Source organism: Nothoprocta perdicaria, unplaced genomic scaffold (assembly GCF_003342845.1).
Source record: "Nothoprocta perdicaria isolate Ctin4 unplaced genomic scaffold, notPer1 scaffold_162, whole genome shotgun sequence".
Classification (NCBI taxonomy): domain Eukaryota; kingdom Metazoa; phylum Chordata; class Aves; order Tinamiformes; family Tinamidae; genus Nothoprocta; species Nothoprocta perdicaria.
In genome coordinates this window covers 507,499-526,164 of record NW_020454783.1, presented here as the reverse complement: position 1 = coordinate 526,164, position 18,666 = coordinate 507,499, and the positions used below count along the sequence as shown (strand labels likewise).

At 40.2% G+C, this 18,666-nt stretch overlaps 1 protein-coding gene across 1 annotated transcript in view; it reads left to right on the top strand.

Annotated features, from left to right (window-relative positions):
• Positions 1-18,666, top strand: part of SULF1 (sulfatase 1) — a 62,150-nt gene that overhangs the window by 27,381 nt on the left and 16,103 nt on the right. Inside the window, exons 6-11 of the mRNA XM_026035590.1 lie at positions 2,863-3,013; positions 4,124-4,299; positions 4,813-4,941; positions 5,209-5,265; positions 6,266-6,395; positions 18,126-18,342. Of these exons, the coding sequence (XP_025891375.1) occupies positions 2,863-3,013; positions 4,124-4,299; positions 4,813-4,941; positions 5,209-5,265; positions 6,266-6,395; positions 18,126-18,342 (860 nt within the window). The remainder of the gene's footprint in view (positions 1-2,862; positions 3,014-4,123; positions 4,300-4,812; positions 4,942-5,208; positions 5,266-6,265; positions 6,396-18,125; positions 18,343-18,666) is intronic.

Here is an 18,666-nt window from a genome sequence, read left to right as displayed (position 1 = left end):
GGGGGCCATGGGCAAGTGAAAATAATTAAAGCATTTAAAAATAAGTGTTAAGTATTTAAAAGTAATTATATAAAGTGTTTAAAAATAAATAATCTAAAAATAATATTTTTGAATTAAAGCTGATACTCTCTGCTAATCATGAATCACAAATTATGCTATAGTCAAGCTAGATTCTGTGACAGAGATGAAGAGATAGAAGATAGAAGACATCTCTTCAAACCAATATTTGCGATGGTCAGAGGAATCATAGAAATGTGAATATCTAAAATTCTTTACAACAATACATTTTACTACAAAGCAAAAGCTTCTCCCCAAAATTTAGGAGTAGGATCAGTGACAGATGATTCTGTACTTACTTTCAAAGTCTTATAATGCTGAACATTTACTTGATATATCTCCAACTGCTCCAAGACAAAAGTGTTTTAGTAACAAGTTATCACTGACATGGAAGACATCTTTCGTTTTGGAAAGATGCTAAGATATCAGCAATGTTATTCCCATGTGTATATACATATATATATATATAAAAAAAATAAAATAATAATAGTGTAAAATAGGTAGATTTGAAGGCAATGTCACATCTACCTCCTGGAGCTTTGTGCCTGGCAAGCAGGGCCATACTGCGAGGAACTCAAAAGGAGTCTGAGTTCCTCAAACTCAAAATTTTATGTGACGAACTCAAACAAGGATACAGAGGGATCACAGGCATGTCATGGGGCTTTCGAATCTCTCCTTTTCTTCCCTACTACTCTTTCTTCTCCATTTAGTTCTCTTCCTCTTTCACATTAGACATTTCAGAAAAAGTATTGTCCTTTGAATTGTCAGGGAGGAAAATTCTGCTCGCTCTCTAGCTACTGCATTTCTCACCCCAAAATTCAAAATGCATTTGGAAAGTGTCTGTGAAAGGTTTTAGCTGCGCCGCTAGAGCCCTGAGTGCTGCTTTTAGAGCCTATCTATTATGTGGAGGAGGCTCCTGACAGCGGCCTGGGAACATGAGAGCTGCGACTGTTTCAGCAGCTGGCTCTCCTTGCTGGCACCGCCGCCGCTGTCACCGCGCTGCCGCCCGAGCGGGGCTCACAGGCACCTCGTCACTCTGCAGCCAGGGCAAGCAGGAGGTGGCTGGTGGGGGGACGCCAGAGCAGGGAGGAGACAGCGTTTTGCTGGAAAACATCAAAACGTCCTCCTTTCATATCAAAGCGTCTTCCTTTCACGTTGACTAACATCTGAAGAACCAGGGGAAGATTTTCATTGGAAGTTTCTGTGATTTCCAAATGCCTATCTAATACCTAACAGAAGACCAAACTCTCAAGATCTACTTCTTCCAGATCTTTCATGTGCCAGGGCAGGTGGATAGCCAAGAACCTTGGGGGTTTGTGCTCCTGAGCTTGGCTTCATTAAATTTGGCACAATGTGGAGATTGCTTTTTTAAAAAATCAGACTTCTTCTACCAGAGGAAATGTCAAAAAATTACCTTTGCACACTGAAATAGAAGAATTTTCTGCAGAAAAGGAATTCTACTTTAAATTTGTCTTTACTTAGTAGGGACCTAAATTTTCTGTCCCTGCACACAATGAAAATGTTGAAAAATCCTGTGATATCATCTCAGTTTCCCTTAATACTTGTGGTTAAGCATATTAGACAGAGCAAGTTGTATGTCCTGGAGAGGTGTTTTTCAAATGCTATTTAAATTTTCAATAATGTTCTCCAGCTAAATTGCAGAGTCCCTTTAGTTTATTATAATTATAATCAGATTCTGCAAATGGTAGGAAAGGAAAGTGGTCTTACATTGTTGAAGCAATAGCAAGATATAAATTTTGTTCCATTTCTCTTCACCTTTTAGTTGTCATGCATACAGGTATAAAAATGGATTAATGGAGAGCTTTTGTGTCATATACATGACTATGGTAAATTTACATGCAAACTTCTTGCAGTGCTTTTCCTTCAGAGGTGGTATATCTGGGCAGGTATTCTTGTTTCTTATATCCATTTAAAATTCATAAGTCCTGGTTAGAACACCTTTAAATCTTCTGTTTTTCCTTTGATGTTTGTCACATTTTTAACAAGAAAGCTGTTCTCCGATTCAGCAGGACTCTGCCGTGCTCCTCCTTTGTGCTAGTACTGGCAGCAGTATTAGTTCCACCGTGATGACACAGGTCATGTCATGCTGGTAATACGTTGTGTTATATACTCACATAAGAAAAGAATACCAGGATTTAGGTTGCACTCGGGATCTTGACAATGCTTGTTTTTGGYTTTGGAGACCATGAAGGAAAAACAAATCATTGCTTTCACTCTTTGGGGCATCCTAAAAACTGTTAACTGGAGCTGTTCTTACCTTAGTACTGACTGCTACACTTCTTTAACCCACGGGCAAATGTCTTTCTTATGAATCTCATTCTACTTATGTTTATATAGGCATATCATTCCTACTGGAAAAATCAGGCCAAATCACATAAATTCTAAATGGAAGTAACCATCTTCGATCTCCAGTTTCTGTTATTTTTGAGTTATGTTTATGAACTATTTTATGACGTGATTAGAGTTTTTGTCCATCTCAGATAAACATGTTTTATGATTACAAATTCTTTTAAGGAATATATTTTGTCATATTCCAAATAATAGCATGGATTTGGCAGTGGTCTTTGAGCCTGAAGGAAAGCGAAAAAAACAGGTGGGTTGAAGAAGTTTTGAATGAACCGATGAAGTTTGGAAGCCATTGAAGTGAAGTTTATTGATATTTTGCCCTAGCAACACCAGATATTACATGAAATATGCGCTTTAATTGATTATTGGAATAATTTCTATGTTCTTCCAATGCCTGTGATGCTGCACAATTTCTCATATTCTTTCTTTTCTTTCCAGCACCCCCAGCTATAATTATGCACCGAATATGGATAAGCACTGGATCATGCAGTACACCGGGCCCATGCTGCCTATCCACATGGAGTTTACCAATGTCTTGCAACGCAAAAGACTTCAGACCCTGATGTCAGTTGATGACTCTATGGAAAGAGTAGGTTCAAGTATCTACTGTGAATATGTTCTTATTGGTCTGTAGCGAAACTAATGTATTGAGAAATACATTATTTTCCTTGCCTTCACCAAGCTCAGCCTGAGGAATGTCCCTGACTATGATGAGTTACTCCAGGTAGCCCCGTACACACCAGTTCTCTGTAATGTTGTGCCAAGCTTATTGTAGTTTTTTTTCAAAGCTTGTTGCTCAATTGGTGGGTGAATAAGCTGTTCTTTTTAAAACTACTTTTTGTTGTTGTTGTTGTTGTTGTTGTTGTTGTTGTTGTTTTTTGCTTTTTTTTAAAGGGGGTGGTATCATTGGGCCTAATATAAATCCTGAGTTAAAAGAAGATGCATCACCTGTTTCTACACATGGATGCATACAGGGGCACATGTGCCCACTCCTATTCGTTTCCCCCACTCCCTTCACAGTTCATCTTTCAGCTGAAAGTTGAGTACGGGCAAATCACAGTAACACTGACCAAAAATTCAGGTGTCTGTCTGCYAGTGTCTGCAGGAGTTAGATGAAGCAATGTACAGCTAATTATAGGTAACATGACACATGAATTATTAGGTGTAGTTTGCCTGACTTTTTGTTCAAAAATCAAGCTCCATGAGCAAAGATCTTCCCCTAGAGAGATTTCTTTAAACTTCAAAAAAATTTACAACTGTTTCGCAAGCCCACAATAGTAGGAAATGAGAAAGCTATTGACTAACACAGTAAATCAGATCTGAGTACCATTTACTCTAAAGTTCTAACTTTATTTTTTTTTGCAAGCTATAGTTGAGTTTACACCAACTTTTAGACATACTAATGCAACTACACTTGTAGTACCATAATTTTATGGACCCTCTCTCCTTCCCCAAAGCAAATATCACTCTATCAAATGTAAATTGAATTTGTAGGTTGAAGATTTTAGCCAAACAGGCTTTGCAAAAATGTCTATCACTATGTAAAAATGTCTATCTCCAGAACGGCTTCTTCTATAACTTCATCGATGTCATGTTTGGTTCTGTGTACCTACGGCAGTAAAATGATAGTTACACATAATTATGTAYAAAACATGTTTTTCTACCTTTAATTCAGAGTTTTTCCTGTGCTGTGTTTCAGTTATACCAAATGCTTGTGGAGACGGGAGAACTGGAGAATACCTACATAATTTACACTGCTGACCATGGTTACCATATTGGGCAGTTTGGACTGGTCAAGGGGAAGTCAATGCCATATGACTTTGATATTCGAGTTCCTTTCTTTATTCGTGGTCCAAGTGTAGAGCCGGGATCAGTGTACGTTCCCTTGTGTTCACAGCTGTTGAACCTAACGCAAAATGTTCCTAAGCTCATGTAGTTGCCATTGTAGAGCTTCGTTTCATAAAGAATGCCCTATTATTGCAGAATAATGACACTTTAAAAAAGGCATATCTTTCACTTAATGTACTGTTAATAAGTTTTAATGTAGATGAAAAAAATGCATAATATGCAGCCCTTATGGATAGGCTTCGGGCTTTGCAGGTGACCATCTTTACTGCTCACCTTCTGGTTTAGCAGAATGGATGGCTTCATGCCCTCATGGACGATGTGAAAAGAGCAGTGCAACTGCTGAACCACCTGGTTTTATTGTGCTTAACCTTTCTGTGGTGGTGGTATTCTGCAGTCASGCCTGCCATTCTCAAAGGAGAATCTCCAGACTTAGCCCTTCTGTAGAGCTTTACATCTTCAAAGCTCTTATAAACATTAATTACCATTCCAAGAGAATGTCGAGCATGCAATACAACTATGACCTTTTCTGTTGATTTGCAGAGTGCCTCAGATAGTTCTGAATATTGACCTTGCTCCAACAATTCTGGATATTGCAGGACTTGACACGCCTCCAGACATGGATGGCAAATCTGTCCTAAAACTTCTGGACCTAGAGAGGCCAGGAAACAGGTGGGTCACGGCTCTTTTTTTTCTTTTTTTTTTTTTAGCCAGTTCAGAAGCAAACCTGAGTAAATAAAAAACAAAGTGAAAAAAAAAAAAAAAAGTCTACGAAAATGAGCTATGTCAGACCAACGATCACAGCTTTTACTTTGAAGGCTGTCTTATATAGCACATCTGCAAAATAACAGGTATATGTAAGTAGAGGGGAGATTTTTAAAAATTATTGGCATTGTTAAACATAGGCACCAACAGTAAATATTATTATTTTGCTCTTAGGTTTCGAACAAACAAGAAGACTAAAATTTGGCGTGACACATTTCTGGTGGAAAGAGGGTAATTATTAGTGGTGAGAAAGTCTGGGGAGAACCTGCCTACTGGGAACACTTTTGTGCATGCTTTCCTTTCTGCTCTCTCCTCTTTCTTTTATCAGTCAATGAAATTGTAAATTTTGAGAACCAACTTACAAGCCTGACTCACTTCCTACTTTCCCACCACTGGCTATGTGAGTTGCTATCCTTCCAGATTCSTCCCTCAGAAGAAATTTGAAAGCAGGCTTTTCTGGCAGCTTTTCTAGCCTATATCTCCTGCTTCTCTAACATTTACTTGTGACCACTCATGTCATCATCTCTCTTATTTTCTTTCCAATTCTATTGCGCTATTTCAAAACCAACTGTGCAATATTCTCTTACCAATTGGTTTTGTATTTTCTAACTCAGTTGGGAGGCATTCTTCAATTTTGTTCTAGCTAAGAAAAGGCTTGTATATAAATGAGATTTATGATTGTAGCTGCTCTTCTTTTCTATTATACCACTTTAGTTTCTCTCATCCTGCCAATTATAACAGTGAAAAATCTTTTCTGGGTAAAAATTTTTCAGCAGTTTCCCTCTTACACAAGATTTCCATAATCTGTAGAAGTTATATCATGCTACAAAATAATAAGACACATCGTGAAATACTTTGTCTAGCCACTTCAGTGCTAAATTGGAGTAGAAGCCCTGTAGTCTCTTCTGCTGGGTTTTTCAGCATGGCTGTTACTGCTTCAGGACACCTTGTATTCTGAAAGAACATGCACTTAATGTGAATGGTACTGAACTCCGCCAAGTAGATTTTTTTTTCAGTAGTCCTTTTTTCTCTTTGGGTAATTTCCAGCATATTGGCCGAATCTTTCCTTCACTGCATGAACTTCTGTCATTAAAGTTCCCTAGTAGAAACTAGGGGATTTTTTTCTCTACAAGACATTAAATCTTCAAGTAGCTTTGCTTTTGAAGTTAAAGTCAACACCTCCATAATTTAGAAGAATGTATATAAAATASTCAACTTTATTTTTTTAAAGTAAATTTCTACGCAAGAAGGAGGAAACCAACAAAAACACTCAGCAATCTAATCAGCTACCAAAATATGAGAGAGTAAAGGAATTATGCCAGCAAGCAAGATACCAAACAGCCTGTGAACAACCAGGACAGGTAAGTTGCAGACACGTACAGACCTGCATGCACCATGATGAAATATGTATCTTTTACAAGGGGTAATAAGAATTTGAAGAAGATGATACCTAGACCATAGCTAGAAGGTCAATATTCTGAATACCTTCAGAACAAGGAAGAACCTGACACAGAGAGCTCTAAGCAAAATACTGGGCATGTGATAAACCTCCTGCATTCAGAAGTAACATTGCATGACTAATTAACTCAGTGTACTGCCAAATGTTCAGGATAGCTCAATAAGAATTATGAATTAAGATTAGAACCTTTCTTAGTGGTAAAAAYTGGCATTCACTGGACTAATTCAGAATTTCTGGAGCAAACTGTTTAGGCCTGTGTTTAAGCATTATTGCTTAACATTATTTGCTGTGGCAAACAACACAGTGATCACCATAGTTTATTACTTATTGAAATACCATGTGTCATAGAAAGGTCCTATTCTTCTGAAAGAGTTTCTATATAAGGTCCCAGTAAAGAGTCAAGTGTTGATATTTATATAGAGGCATTATTTTTTCTTCCTATGGCTTTTTGTGATTTCAATATAATGCCAGATTCTGATAGAAAGGTCTAACTGGCAACAAAAAGAAATTATTACAAACCTGAATAGTGTAATTATACCTGCAGTTCTGTTGTGCTATTATGGGGGGGTGAGGGAGGATAGTAGACTCAAAAAAATAGTCAGACCCTGAATTCTGCCTGGCTGATTCTGCATTAATGCAAGGATGCCAAGATGAATTTGCTGCAGGTCCCCTTGCAGAAGCAGCGGGCACAGCGCTCACAGCCTGCCTGACCACACTCCCTCTGCATCCCCACCAAGTCCCTCAGGAGCGCTAGGAGGTTTCTCCCAGGCACGTGCCACACGTTCCCCTCAGATGTTGGGTCCAGGCAGCTGTCAGCTTGGCGTCGCGCTGTTGGTAAACTGTTTGGAAGGAGGATATAAAGACCGACTGTGCTCGGCTGCCATCCGTAACCACCCAGGGTGCTCTATCCGGAGCAGGTAGAGCTCTGCAAAGCAAACAGGGCACTCGGCAGAGCTCGCCCGCTTGGAGCAGTGCTCCTTTCCCTACCTTGTTCCYTGTCATTCATTAGGGCCAAGCGTTACAGTAAATCTTAGTTAATCCCGTTTTGGACAGGACTATGTTTTGGCTGGCCCATCATCGCTTAGATCCTTTGCCGCAGTTCTCACCTCACACATGCTCATTAAATATAGCTACTTTTAAAGGGATATACACAATGTCACAGTCTCACCCAAGGGCAAAGTGTTCAGGACTTCAAACACTGCCATTGTAAACAGAGATTACATCTGAAAAACTGAGTATTTTTGTAAAAACTGAAGGGGATCAATGGAGTCATTTAGACTGTTAGACGCTAAAATGTTTAGTCTTTAAACATAAAAATATTTTCTTTGCAATTATTTCTTATACTTATTAGCTCCTATGCCAAAATACAGGTTTAGAATAGCTTTGCTTTTCCACATGTGACTAGAAGAGGTTAAGTGTCCTGACTGATATCACACCTGAAGCATGAGGAAACATTGCCCACAGTGCAACTCCCAATCTGCTGTGGTAGATGTGTCTTTTCAGCTCATATTGGTGAATCACCTTGGATCRAAAGGTGGGGGCACAGTGTTGAGCCACACATAGTTTACGATATTTGGTACTGTCTCTCTCATCTTCATATCCCTTGAGTTCTTCAAAATGAAGTAGATCCTTCAGTTCCTAAAGCCTAGCAGCCAGATCTTACTGCCTTCACTGAAGGATGGAGTTGTACCAGTTTTTTAAGACAAATTTCCAGTTTTAACCAACAGTATATATTTTGTTTCCTAAACAAAGAGACTAAAATTGTCCCTGGTACTTTTAACCTCCTGAAGGCTTTGGGAATACAGAAGCTACAGAAGGTCTACTCAAACCAAACACCACTGGATAGCCCAGAGACATGAGCTCTGCCTCTCACACACCATTCGCTCCAGTTCTGACCTTATTAAGAAAGAGCRAATTCTCCTTAACATGTTGTCCACACAGGACACTTGCAGGGCAGTCAATATAAAGTAGGAAGGATGTGAATTTAAAGAGCAACAGTGGAATAGCATAAACTTAGTTGAGGCATTTTTGTGTGGTATTAATGTCCACAGATTTTTTTTTCCACATAAGAAATCCTTGAAGAAAATTAAAATTTGACTTTACCATGGATGATATTCTATCATCCAGTATGAGGGTCCACAGTTTAATATGGTGTTCCTCCAACAGATTTCATCTGGCCACCTTGTGTCTCTTGGAAAAGAGGAAGAGATGGTATTTTATGTGTTTCTTAACTTCAATTTGCTCATTTATTTATCTATTTATTTATTAGAATTAGKATCTTTAATTTCAATTACAAAGATAGATATTTATAGAAAACAATTTTATTTTATGATGGTTTATAGTAAATTGTAAATTAAAACTATTCAATTACAATTGCGATCATTTACATTAAAATCRTCATAGAATGTGTGATAGGTGACAGATTTTTCAAGAGTACTGGTCTGTAGGATATTGCAGTGAGCATCTAGAACTAAAATTAAGCTGTAGGTGAATTAAGAGACTGATATTGTCTAGTAATACCACGTAAATTTAGAGTGTGGTCTTCATTATAATTTACTTTAGCTCAATATCTGGTTCACTTGACATGGAGAACACAGCTGGCAGTTGAAAAGAAGGAAAAAAACGATGTTTTTCTGTTCTAAAATGAGGTGCGATCCTGAGATCTACTTGTTTTAAGATCTCAACGGATGTGGTATTCAGAAAAATAATTGCTCCAACTTATTTTCTCAGTTTAGTAAGTAAGTATCAAATGCAAAAAAAAAACCCAAAAACCAAATCAAACCAAAAAAAAAAAAAAAAAACACTGGCATGATTACAACTTTTATTTAATTAGCTCTAGTTTGTAGTTTTGCATATTTCATTGATACATATTTCTCCATTCAATTTTACTGCAACAAGATATCTATTTTAAAAATGCTTACTCAGCTGCATCACCTACATTTTCCCTGGTTTTGCTTTAACATGGGAAACAATTTATGCAAACTTTTAATTAAATCTTGTTAATTTTGCTGTGGAGCAAAAATAATAGCATGTGAACAAATATTTCTCTGGCTTAATATAACCTTATCTTGACACAAATCTCCTCTCAGTTTCCCAATGAAACAAGCCAAGATGAGAATCCTTGTTAGTTTAGGAGGTTTAGAGGCAAGCTGCTCAAATCCTCTGGCAGATTATTTTTGTTGAACTCACTCCATCTTTTTGCCCATGAAATCTTCTGGATACTTAGCAAATATCAAACAAGAGCTAGTTGGCTGTTTTGGGGGATTTTTTTCATTTATGCTTTTTCTTTCCCCCTTCTCTTACGTAAGCATGTAATTAGTGGCTTCAGTTAATTCATCAGTATTTATTTTTTTCCTCTCCACTTGTCTGAGTCATAGAAATTTTCCCGAGTAATAATTTTGACTTCTGGGACTGACACTGTTTCCCAGAGAGCAATTAACCTTCCAAGGTCTTGTGACAGATGTCTCCACTGCGCTATTCCATGCGTTGTTCCCAACCAATTTCAAATCCATAGCAAAAACATGCATTTCCATCCTCTTAAAGACGTTGCACAAACACAGCATTATTTTAAGGTTTTCCCAGCACGCACACACACCCAGAGGAATCTCTCCTCCCAAAAGCAGGACTGTGGAGGTCTGTGTTTAAAACTTCAGCTCTTAGGTTGGATGACTCAGCAGGCAAAYGCAGGCACCGGTGTTTATTTTACGGACACGCATCCCTGACATCTGCTCCGCACTACCTGCTAGCGCCGCGTCGGCAAAGGGCTGACACCCCTACGGAGCAGGCGCCCACTGCCAGCTCCATCGAGCCCTGGCAGCGAAAAATGCTCSATGTTATGTGTGTTGCTATAACTTGCGTGCCCACAAAATCATGCGGGGGTAGCTGGATACAGTGCTCTAGATACTGGACCCATTTCTGGTCCTTTTTTATGCATAAAATGCAGAATATTTTATTTCCTCCTGAGGAAGTGCATTCCCAAAGTGCCCTAAAGAAAAACAGCGAGATTTGGCTCTGTTCTCACAATSTGCCTGAAGACTGTACAAGGAGATTCTGGTTAGATTAGGTCTGAATGTGTTTTATAGTCGTTTAAGGCTTTACAGGTAGTCGCTAGAGACATGTTGCTGAATCCAAGCATCAGCTTGGCAGTAAATGTGCAAGACTCTCCTGGCTCTGATCCAAAAAGCACGTTATGCTGTCTATACATATACATGCTGTCATTTCTGGAGCATGCTTCACCATTTTAAAATCTAGTGAAAAAATGTAATTTTATTGYTTATATAATTTTTATCACATTATCATATCAGCATTTGGTCAAAAGCTTGTCCATTTGCAATGCTCAAATAGCGCTTGCCATCAATCAACTTACAGATAATATTGTAAAGGAAATTAGAATGTGGATTATTAGGTGTAGTCTGGTTTGGCTCATGTATCTATGTTCTCATAAAATAAATATCACAGACCATACATTTGTAAAGGTCAGCTTTATGAGCAGCTGCAGCGTATGCATAAAAACACATAAGCCGGTAAGAGTAGGGTAGAAGTATCAGATGGCTAGCCAGAAAGTCACAGCCAGACCCCAAGCACCCACTAAAACTCTCCCAAAAACATGATATGACTTGTAAGCATCACTAACCGATCCTCCCTTTTCAGAGCAGCCCCCTCAGGAGAGCAGGACTAGAATGGACTGAGCTTGTAGGGAACCTTATCCTATGGCTAGTCCATATGCTGCCTGCCACCTTAGCTCGTCTTTCTCCATTTTATATCATATGGCACCTCAAGCAGAGCTACTTACAGCATTCCTAAAGAGAGGTATCAGCAGCCTCATCAGTGTAGCTTACTGGAAGAAAGGAAAATATTTTTATTCTTAGTGGTAACAACATCCATTTGTCTTAAAAACAATGACTGCTGATTTTATCRAGCTTTCTACCAGGACATCAGTTCAAAGCTGGGTCTTCTTTGCCATCTGCCCATTGGCACCGTTTTTTTCTTAATCATATTTTAGCAGAGTGCATGTACACAGACCTCATACGCAGGTGGACAAGACSACTCATATGCTTTAAAATAAGTGCATACTTCAGTGCTTCCTTGAACAACACGTGTAGCTCTTGGCAGCTTTAGATGACGCAGATTTATACTTCATAGCTGGCAGAAACATTATCTGCAACTCTGTTGCTCAAGAATTTGTAATAATTGCCAGAAATCATTGCATTTTTGGTTAATATGCCATCTTGCATATGGCATGCAACCACAGGAAGACGAGTTTCTTTATCTCCAAAGATAAACCTTGGAAGCCTGATATTTCATACTGCAGCCTAAATATTTRTTTCCTATTCAATAGAAAGCAGCTTTTTCTAGATTTGACAATTCTTTAAATTTAAGCAGTTGCTAATATGAAGCACTAGTTCTGTTCTGGATGAAATCCAGAGATATTTCAGCCTTCATTTCACCAGTACTATCTCTTCCAAAATAAGATCGTGTTTAGCATTTTTAATGCCATCTTAACAGCGTTTCCTAACACACAGCTCTTATGTAGAATGACACCTTTCTGTAACAATTTTATATACCAAAAATTTTTAGACAGAAAACACAGCATAAGCAAGAATTATTTTTAGCGCTGTCTGTAATATTCCTTTTTGTTTTTTCCTTGTTGTGGACTTTCTGTACTAAATTGTCCAGTTTAATATTGTATAAATTAAGTTTTCTGCACCCACTAGGAATCTGATTATTCTTGGTATTCCTTTTCATAACTGAAGAGCTAAGTTTGTTGTTAAGAGTTATTAACAGTTATTTATTTGCACCTGAGAGTGGATGTTTATTGGATGATCAGAGACATATATTGCATTGAGCTGTAAATACAGACAGGCTAATAGATATGGTAGGGAATGCTGTGACAGTGACATATTTAATATCTCAACCTGAGTGCCTATACTTCCAGAACTGACAATGCAGTCCTTGCAGCATTTTTTATAAACTAGAGAACAGCTATAACTATGACATTTAAATCAATCATGTCTCTATACGTCAAGAACAAAACTGTAGTTTGAAAACTTGCAAGGTAATTTTCCCTTTCTTCCATTTCTTAAATACTGTGAAGTAGCTTAAAATCGGCAATTTTAATCCAGATATTTATGTTATTCAATGACTAATTTCTTTATCCTTTTTTCAGTTCTGTCCCTGTGTGTATTAGCTGTGTGTTTTTTGTAAATCCCTGAAGAATTCCCTCTACATTACGTTAATTTTTATGTGACAAATTGCTTCTCTGTCTGTTGAATCACTAATCCATTACACTTTCAGAAGCACTTCCTCAGGGCTATAACTGTATATAAATAGTTGTTTTTGAATCTATTAACATCAATAAAATTTGGAACTGCGAGTGGTTTAATAGMAGTTGGTCCAACTATGATGGAGAGTTGCAAAATCAGGACCTGCCCTTGTGGGTGGCATCAACCCAGTTCCAAACTCAAGGAGGTTAAATTCGTTCCACAGGGAAGCAATTCCAAATTTCCTGAGTGGATCTGGCACACCATCCTTGTGAAACAGCTGCACTTTGCTTGTGATCTTCAAATAACGTCACGATAAAGCAACACAAATTATTATTTCTAGGAGCACGCAGAAGCCTCAGGCAGGCCCCGGGTTCATGACGGTGTTGCAGGAATGCAGAGAGGCCGTGGCCTTCGCCTGTGAACATTTCTCAGTATTCAAGGTTAGCTCAGCAGAAGGACACTGTTGTAAGGTAAATAACACTGGTCTGTGTTATTTACCATAGCCAGCTAATTACAGAGCACTTTTCAATATGCTCCATGACAGGACCCCTTTGAACAGCACTGAGAAACTGTGGTTTCTCTGAAAAACCAGAGAACTGGTCTTTATTCCAGCAGTGTGAGCTTAAACCAGATGCCCTGACCAGTATTATCACATCAGACCCCCTGATAGACCCAGTCTGATAGATGCCAGTAGAGAAAAGTTGATTGTGCGCATACCGGCTGCTACAGGATTTTCATCTAAACATTTTTTAACTGAAATCATACCTTTCCAAACAGGCAGGGAAAAAAAAAAAAAAAAAAAAAAAAAAAGGAAATTAGGTCTTAAAGACATTTTTAAATTCATAAACTTTTCCTTTTCATGCTTTGACTGAACATCCCCTAGGCTGAGCAAGAATATTCAAAGTTAGTCATAAAAGCAACCATTACTAAAATGAAAAAGCACCTGTAAAAATATTGCAGCTGTGTTATATTTCCGGTTGGGTGTTTTTTAAGGGTTTCATAGCCTGGTGATAAAATCTGACAAGATATTTAACACTACAGTGTCTACTGCAAATGCAGTGCAATTACATTGYACAGAAACCTTTAGCTTGCCTACTGTCAAGGCACCTCTCAGGAACTGTCTAATTAATTTTCCCTGTCTACRAGGCAGCAGCAGCTCTCTCAAAGCTGTCACAGTCTATTAACTAAACAATGTTGATGTGAAATCCTGCATAAGTGGGTATTTACAGTGCAGCAGGCCACAGTGATGCATATTTTTAAGCTTTAATTATTTTCTGTAATGAAATAGACTGACGTAATTGTAGAGCTGTGGCACAAAGTGCTTCATACCAGGAAAATGCAACTCTAAGGTGTTCACCAAGTCACCTGCTGCTCTCTGCCTTGTGCCACTTGTCCATAAGTTGCGACAAGCACAGTGCTGGCTGCACTGTAAAGCAAAGCAACCATGTGCAGATAATATCCTTATAACCAGTTCACCTGCCCTCTCATAGAATTATAGAACCATAAAATCWTTATGGTTGGAAAAGACCTTCAAGATCACCAAGTCCAACCGTAGACCCATCCGCACCATGCCTGCTAAACCATGTCCCTGAGCACCTCGCCTACGCTTTCCTTGAACACTGCCAGGGACAGTAACTCCAACATTTCCCTGGGCAGCCACTTCCCTCAGTGATAAAAAGGGAAAGATGAGTCGACGACAGGAAAAAAGAGTGACASAGGTTGTGTTTCACAGCACAACTGGCATTACCATGATGCAGCCAAATGGCAGGGCCCTGCTTTTCCTCTCTCTTTTTATTTTTTTGTTCGGAGTTAGCTCATTCTCCTCTGCAATGGAGGGAGAAAATCAGCCCAGGGGTCGTGAAGTCGGCCTGTGGCCAGACACAGGGCAAGGATGAGGCTGTCCCTTATTTCTGTGACAACARTGACCGGTTAGATCACCTCAGGTGTCTTGTGAAACATCACCAGATAATAACAGAATGAACAGGGGGAAAACAGGCATATGTAGCTTAAAATTTAATGAAGATACATTTAGTTTGTGTGTATGCCAATGTTTTCTGTTCTTGATGACCCAGACACAAAGCCTAATAAGTCTTAGATTTCCAAGAGCAGTTTGGTATTCATAACGGGAAGGAAGATAGAAAATGGAGCAGGGGAAGAGGCAGTACCTCAGTCAGAATGTCCTTTTGTGTGCATTAATGCATTTTATAGATCTTAAAAGGAGAGACCATTAGGACTTACTACATAATGCATGCTCAGTTCATGATTGCACTGGCATGGGCAGGCATTCAGGAAAGGTAGTCTAAAAATTCCATTTTTAAACTCTAAAGTATATTTATAATGACACTTTTTAAAGTTTAAAAGAAAAAAAAAAAGGAATTGAATCACATTTAATCTCTGTTTTCAGTAGAGAACTAGTCATACTAAACACAGACAGTCTTTTTTCGGTGTTAGTCATAATACTGTTAGAAAATGACCTAAATGACTATTGAAGCCACTTCCAGAACTGTTGGTACCTGTTACTATAATTAGAATGAGACAAAGAAAATAGTTTTTTCAGTTTAGGATGGTACTTCTGAGTATCATTAAAATCTAAAGCAACAAATGTGCAAGTGGGACACACCTGGTGCACACCAGAAATCAATGCTTATCCTGTAAACAGCTTGTCTCACCTCTGTAGGAAAAGTACACGTTATGCAGAAATAAATCTAGCTCTCAGATAACTCTGCTTGTTGATGCTTACACAGAAAGTTTGGATGTGAATATGATTTCTTACAGTACAGTCAGATGTGAGCAGACTTGTGCCCTTTTAAACATACCTGTCTTTTTTTGGATCAAAGCCATGCCAACAAGCAGAGTAGATCTCTGAKTGTCAGGCACATCTTTTAGGTCAGATTAACCTAGAGTGTGCCCTTGTGGTGCTGTGGTTCAGTCTGTATTTCAGTGTTTAATACAGTGCTGCACATGAGAATTTACTGTGTTTAWTAGTGCTGCACATGAGAAAACCCTCAAGTTAGCTTAGTAGAGATGTATGGATACACCAGATAATCTATTTTACCTCACCTATTCTGCATTCCTTTAGTGGCTGCTGTGTATAAATTAAGATTTTTGGGGAGTTATGTTGAACACTGCCACAGCAAATGCTTCTTCAGGTTATTGGGTCACCAAATATACCTTAGGTGTTTTTCTTCATACTTCAGCTAGCTTGACAGCAGTGCAAAACCAGGCTCAAGTAGCCTTTAGCTAATGGGAGAGACTGACTCCAGTGTATCTGCTCTGATAGCAGTTTGCTGTTTCCAAAATCGTGGTGGGTACTCCATTAGGACCAGTACCTATCAAGCTGTCTTACTGTTATTAATGAGGAGAGAGAAGGTTATGCAATTCCTTCACAGGAACCAGAAAAGTTCCCAGTACAAGAGGGATGTGGAGCTGCTGGAGAGAGTCCAGCGCAGGGCTACCAGGATGATCAGAGGCCTGGAACATCTGCCCTATGAGCAAAGGCTGAGAGAGCTGGGYCTGTTCAGCCTGGAGAAGAGGAGGCTGAGGGGGGACCTGATCAGCGTGTATAAATACCTCAAGGGAGGCAGTGAGGAGGAGGGGGGCGGCCTCTTTTCAGTGGTGGACAGCGATAGGACTAGAGGAAATGGCTTCAAACTGAAGCATCGGAAGTTCCACAGGAACTTAAGGAAGCATTTCTTCACTGTGCGGGTGACAAAGCACTGGAACAGGCTGCCCAGAGAGGTTGTGGAGTCTCCTTCTTTGGAGATCTTTAAAACCCGCTTGGATGCAGCCCTGTGCCACGTGCTCTAGGTGACCCTGCGTGAGCAGGGGGGTTGGACTCGATGACCTCTGAGGTCCCTTCCAACCTTCGGCATTCTATGATTCTATGATTCTATGATTCTATGAAAAGGACACTGTACAGGCAAGCCTAGCTAAAGCTGCAACTGAGGCTTCCAGTTACCAACAGTGTTAGTGAACTGTGTGTGTTCTCTGCACTGCGCAGCGGCACTGAATTGCTTTGCATACAAAGTCTGGCCTTTGCAGGCAAAGCCTTTCAAACTGTATTAAAATTATAAATGAACAGAGCTATTTCTAGCTCTCCCTTCTCTTATTCAGACTACAACTGCCCTTAAAACTTTGGCAAGCTGCTTTGCTGGGGTGCAGTGCTGAGTGCCAGCTCCATTCGGCAGCCCAACACGGCAGCTTTAAGCACGGGCAACACAGCTCTGAGCTGTCAGCACTGATATGTGTAAAACCCTGCATTTCCTTTCAGCTTCTCTTTAAGAGAGTTCAGTTCGGAAAGGAAATTAAAGCCCCAGCCACTTAGCCACTTTGCAAGTGTGAAGATAGTGGGATCCCTTGGAAAAGTCCACCAGGAATCTTGCGTTTGGGCTCTTGCTGATTGAGTTGGACTGAGTTGTGCAGGGAAGCTATGGGAACCCTGGGCTCCTCTTGTCCTCACTCCTTCTCTCTGGTGTGTGGCACAAATATAAAGCCATGTATCTGCAGGTACTCCTTCCAGCCTGCCACCTTCTTATCCCAGACACAATGCAGCCAGCAAAACTGTCCGTCCAAGGGAGCTTGTCTCTGCTCGCTTATTCCTCTCTCGCTTTTCTGGATGTGTTCAACACACTGACTACACCTGTTGGGTGCAGCGAGAGTGGCTGGGTACAGTACATGTCTGCTGTTATTATGGTTTCACGCTTCTTACATGAAATGTTAAAAAATCATCAGCATTTGAGTTTCTGAGTGGCCTGGTCTATGGGAGCACATGCTCGGGTTTAGGCCCTACCTCTGTCCCCTTGTGAGAAGCCAAGTTGCTCGCAGTTAGTGCTCTCTGTAGTTTTGTATCCGCAATTTGGCCTTCTCTTTTCCATGAAACCCTGCAGTTGACCTGATCTCAGCTCTTCTTCCTCTGTGAAGAGTTCTTTTTTTCTTTTCCCCTGAATCGTGCTAGAAATTCAAAGTCGCAGAACAAAGAAACAATGTTTGTTTTTCAAAGGAAAAAAAAAGAGAGAGTTGGTGAAAACAGCCCTGAGCCCTGACAGCTGTGCTTTGTGGTTCGGTAAATTAAGACTTGTTACTTGCTTCTTTCACGGATGTGTTTAGTCTAGATACTCTTGATTTATATATCTTTTTTGGCTGAGCTGTATTTTTTTTTATGCCCATTGGTGGTGATTTCATTCAAGCTTGTGTTTGCCTAGGACGAGAGAGACATTGAGACGAACATGAGCGAATTTAGCCCCATAAGAGGTTTCCCTTCTCCGTTGGTTATTTAAGGAACCCTTTAGCTTTTACAGAAGGGGTCCTCTCGCGTTTCACCAGGCACGTGAAAGCAGCGGGAGAACCACCTCCTCTTTCCTCCCCCGCAGAAGTGGCAGTGCACGGAGGACGCTGCGGGCAAGCTGCGCATCCACAAGTGCAAGGCGCCCGGCGAGGTGCTCGCGCTGCGGAAGCGGACGCGCAGCGTGCACGCGCGCGGCTACGGCGCCAAGGGCAAGGGCTGCGCCTGCGACGGCACCCACGACCGCGGCGCCCGCGCCCAGAGGAAGAACCAGCGGCAGTTCCTGAGGAACCCCGGTGCGCCAAGTGAGTGTCCTGCGGGTGCTCCAAAGAACCGGGTGGGAATGGCTTGCAGGGGCTGGGGGACTCATGCCCTCCTGTTTTCGCCTCTGGGTGGAATGAATGAATACACCTGCAACTGGCAGTCAGGCTCTGCATAGTTGTCTCTGCAGTAGTAACAGCCATAGTTCTCCCTTRTATCAAGGAATATTCTTGAGGCAAGTCCATGTAATGATGCTTTGGTGCCACCTATTGCACTGGCCAGAGATGAAACCTGTCGAGCTCTGCCCAGAAATCTGAGCCCTTATTTGCCAGGGTAGCCAGAGCACCTGGCATCTCAGTGTTCTTGCA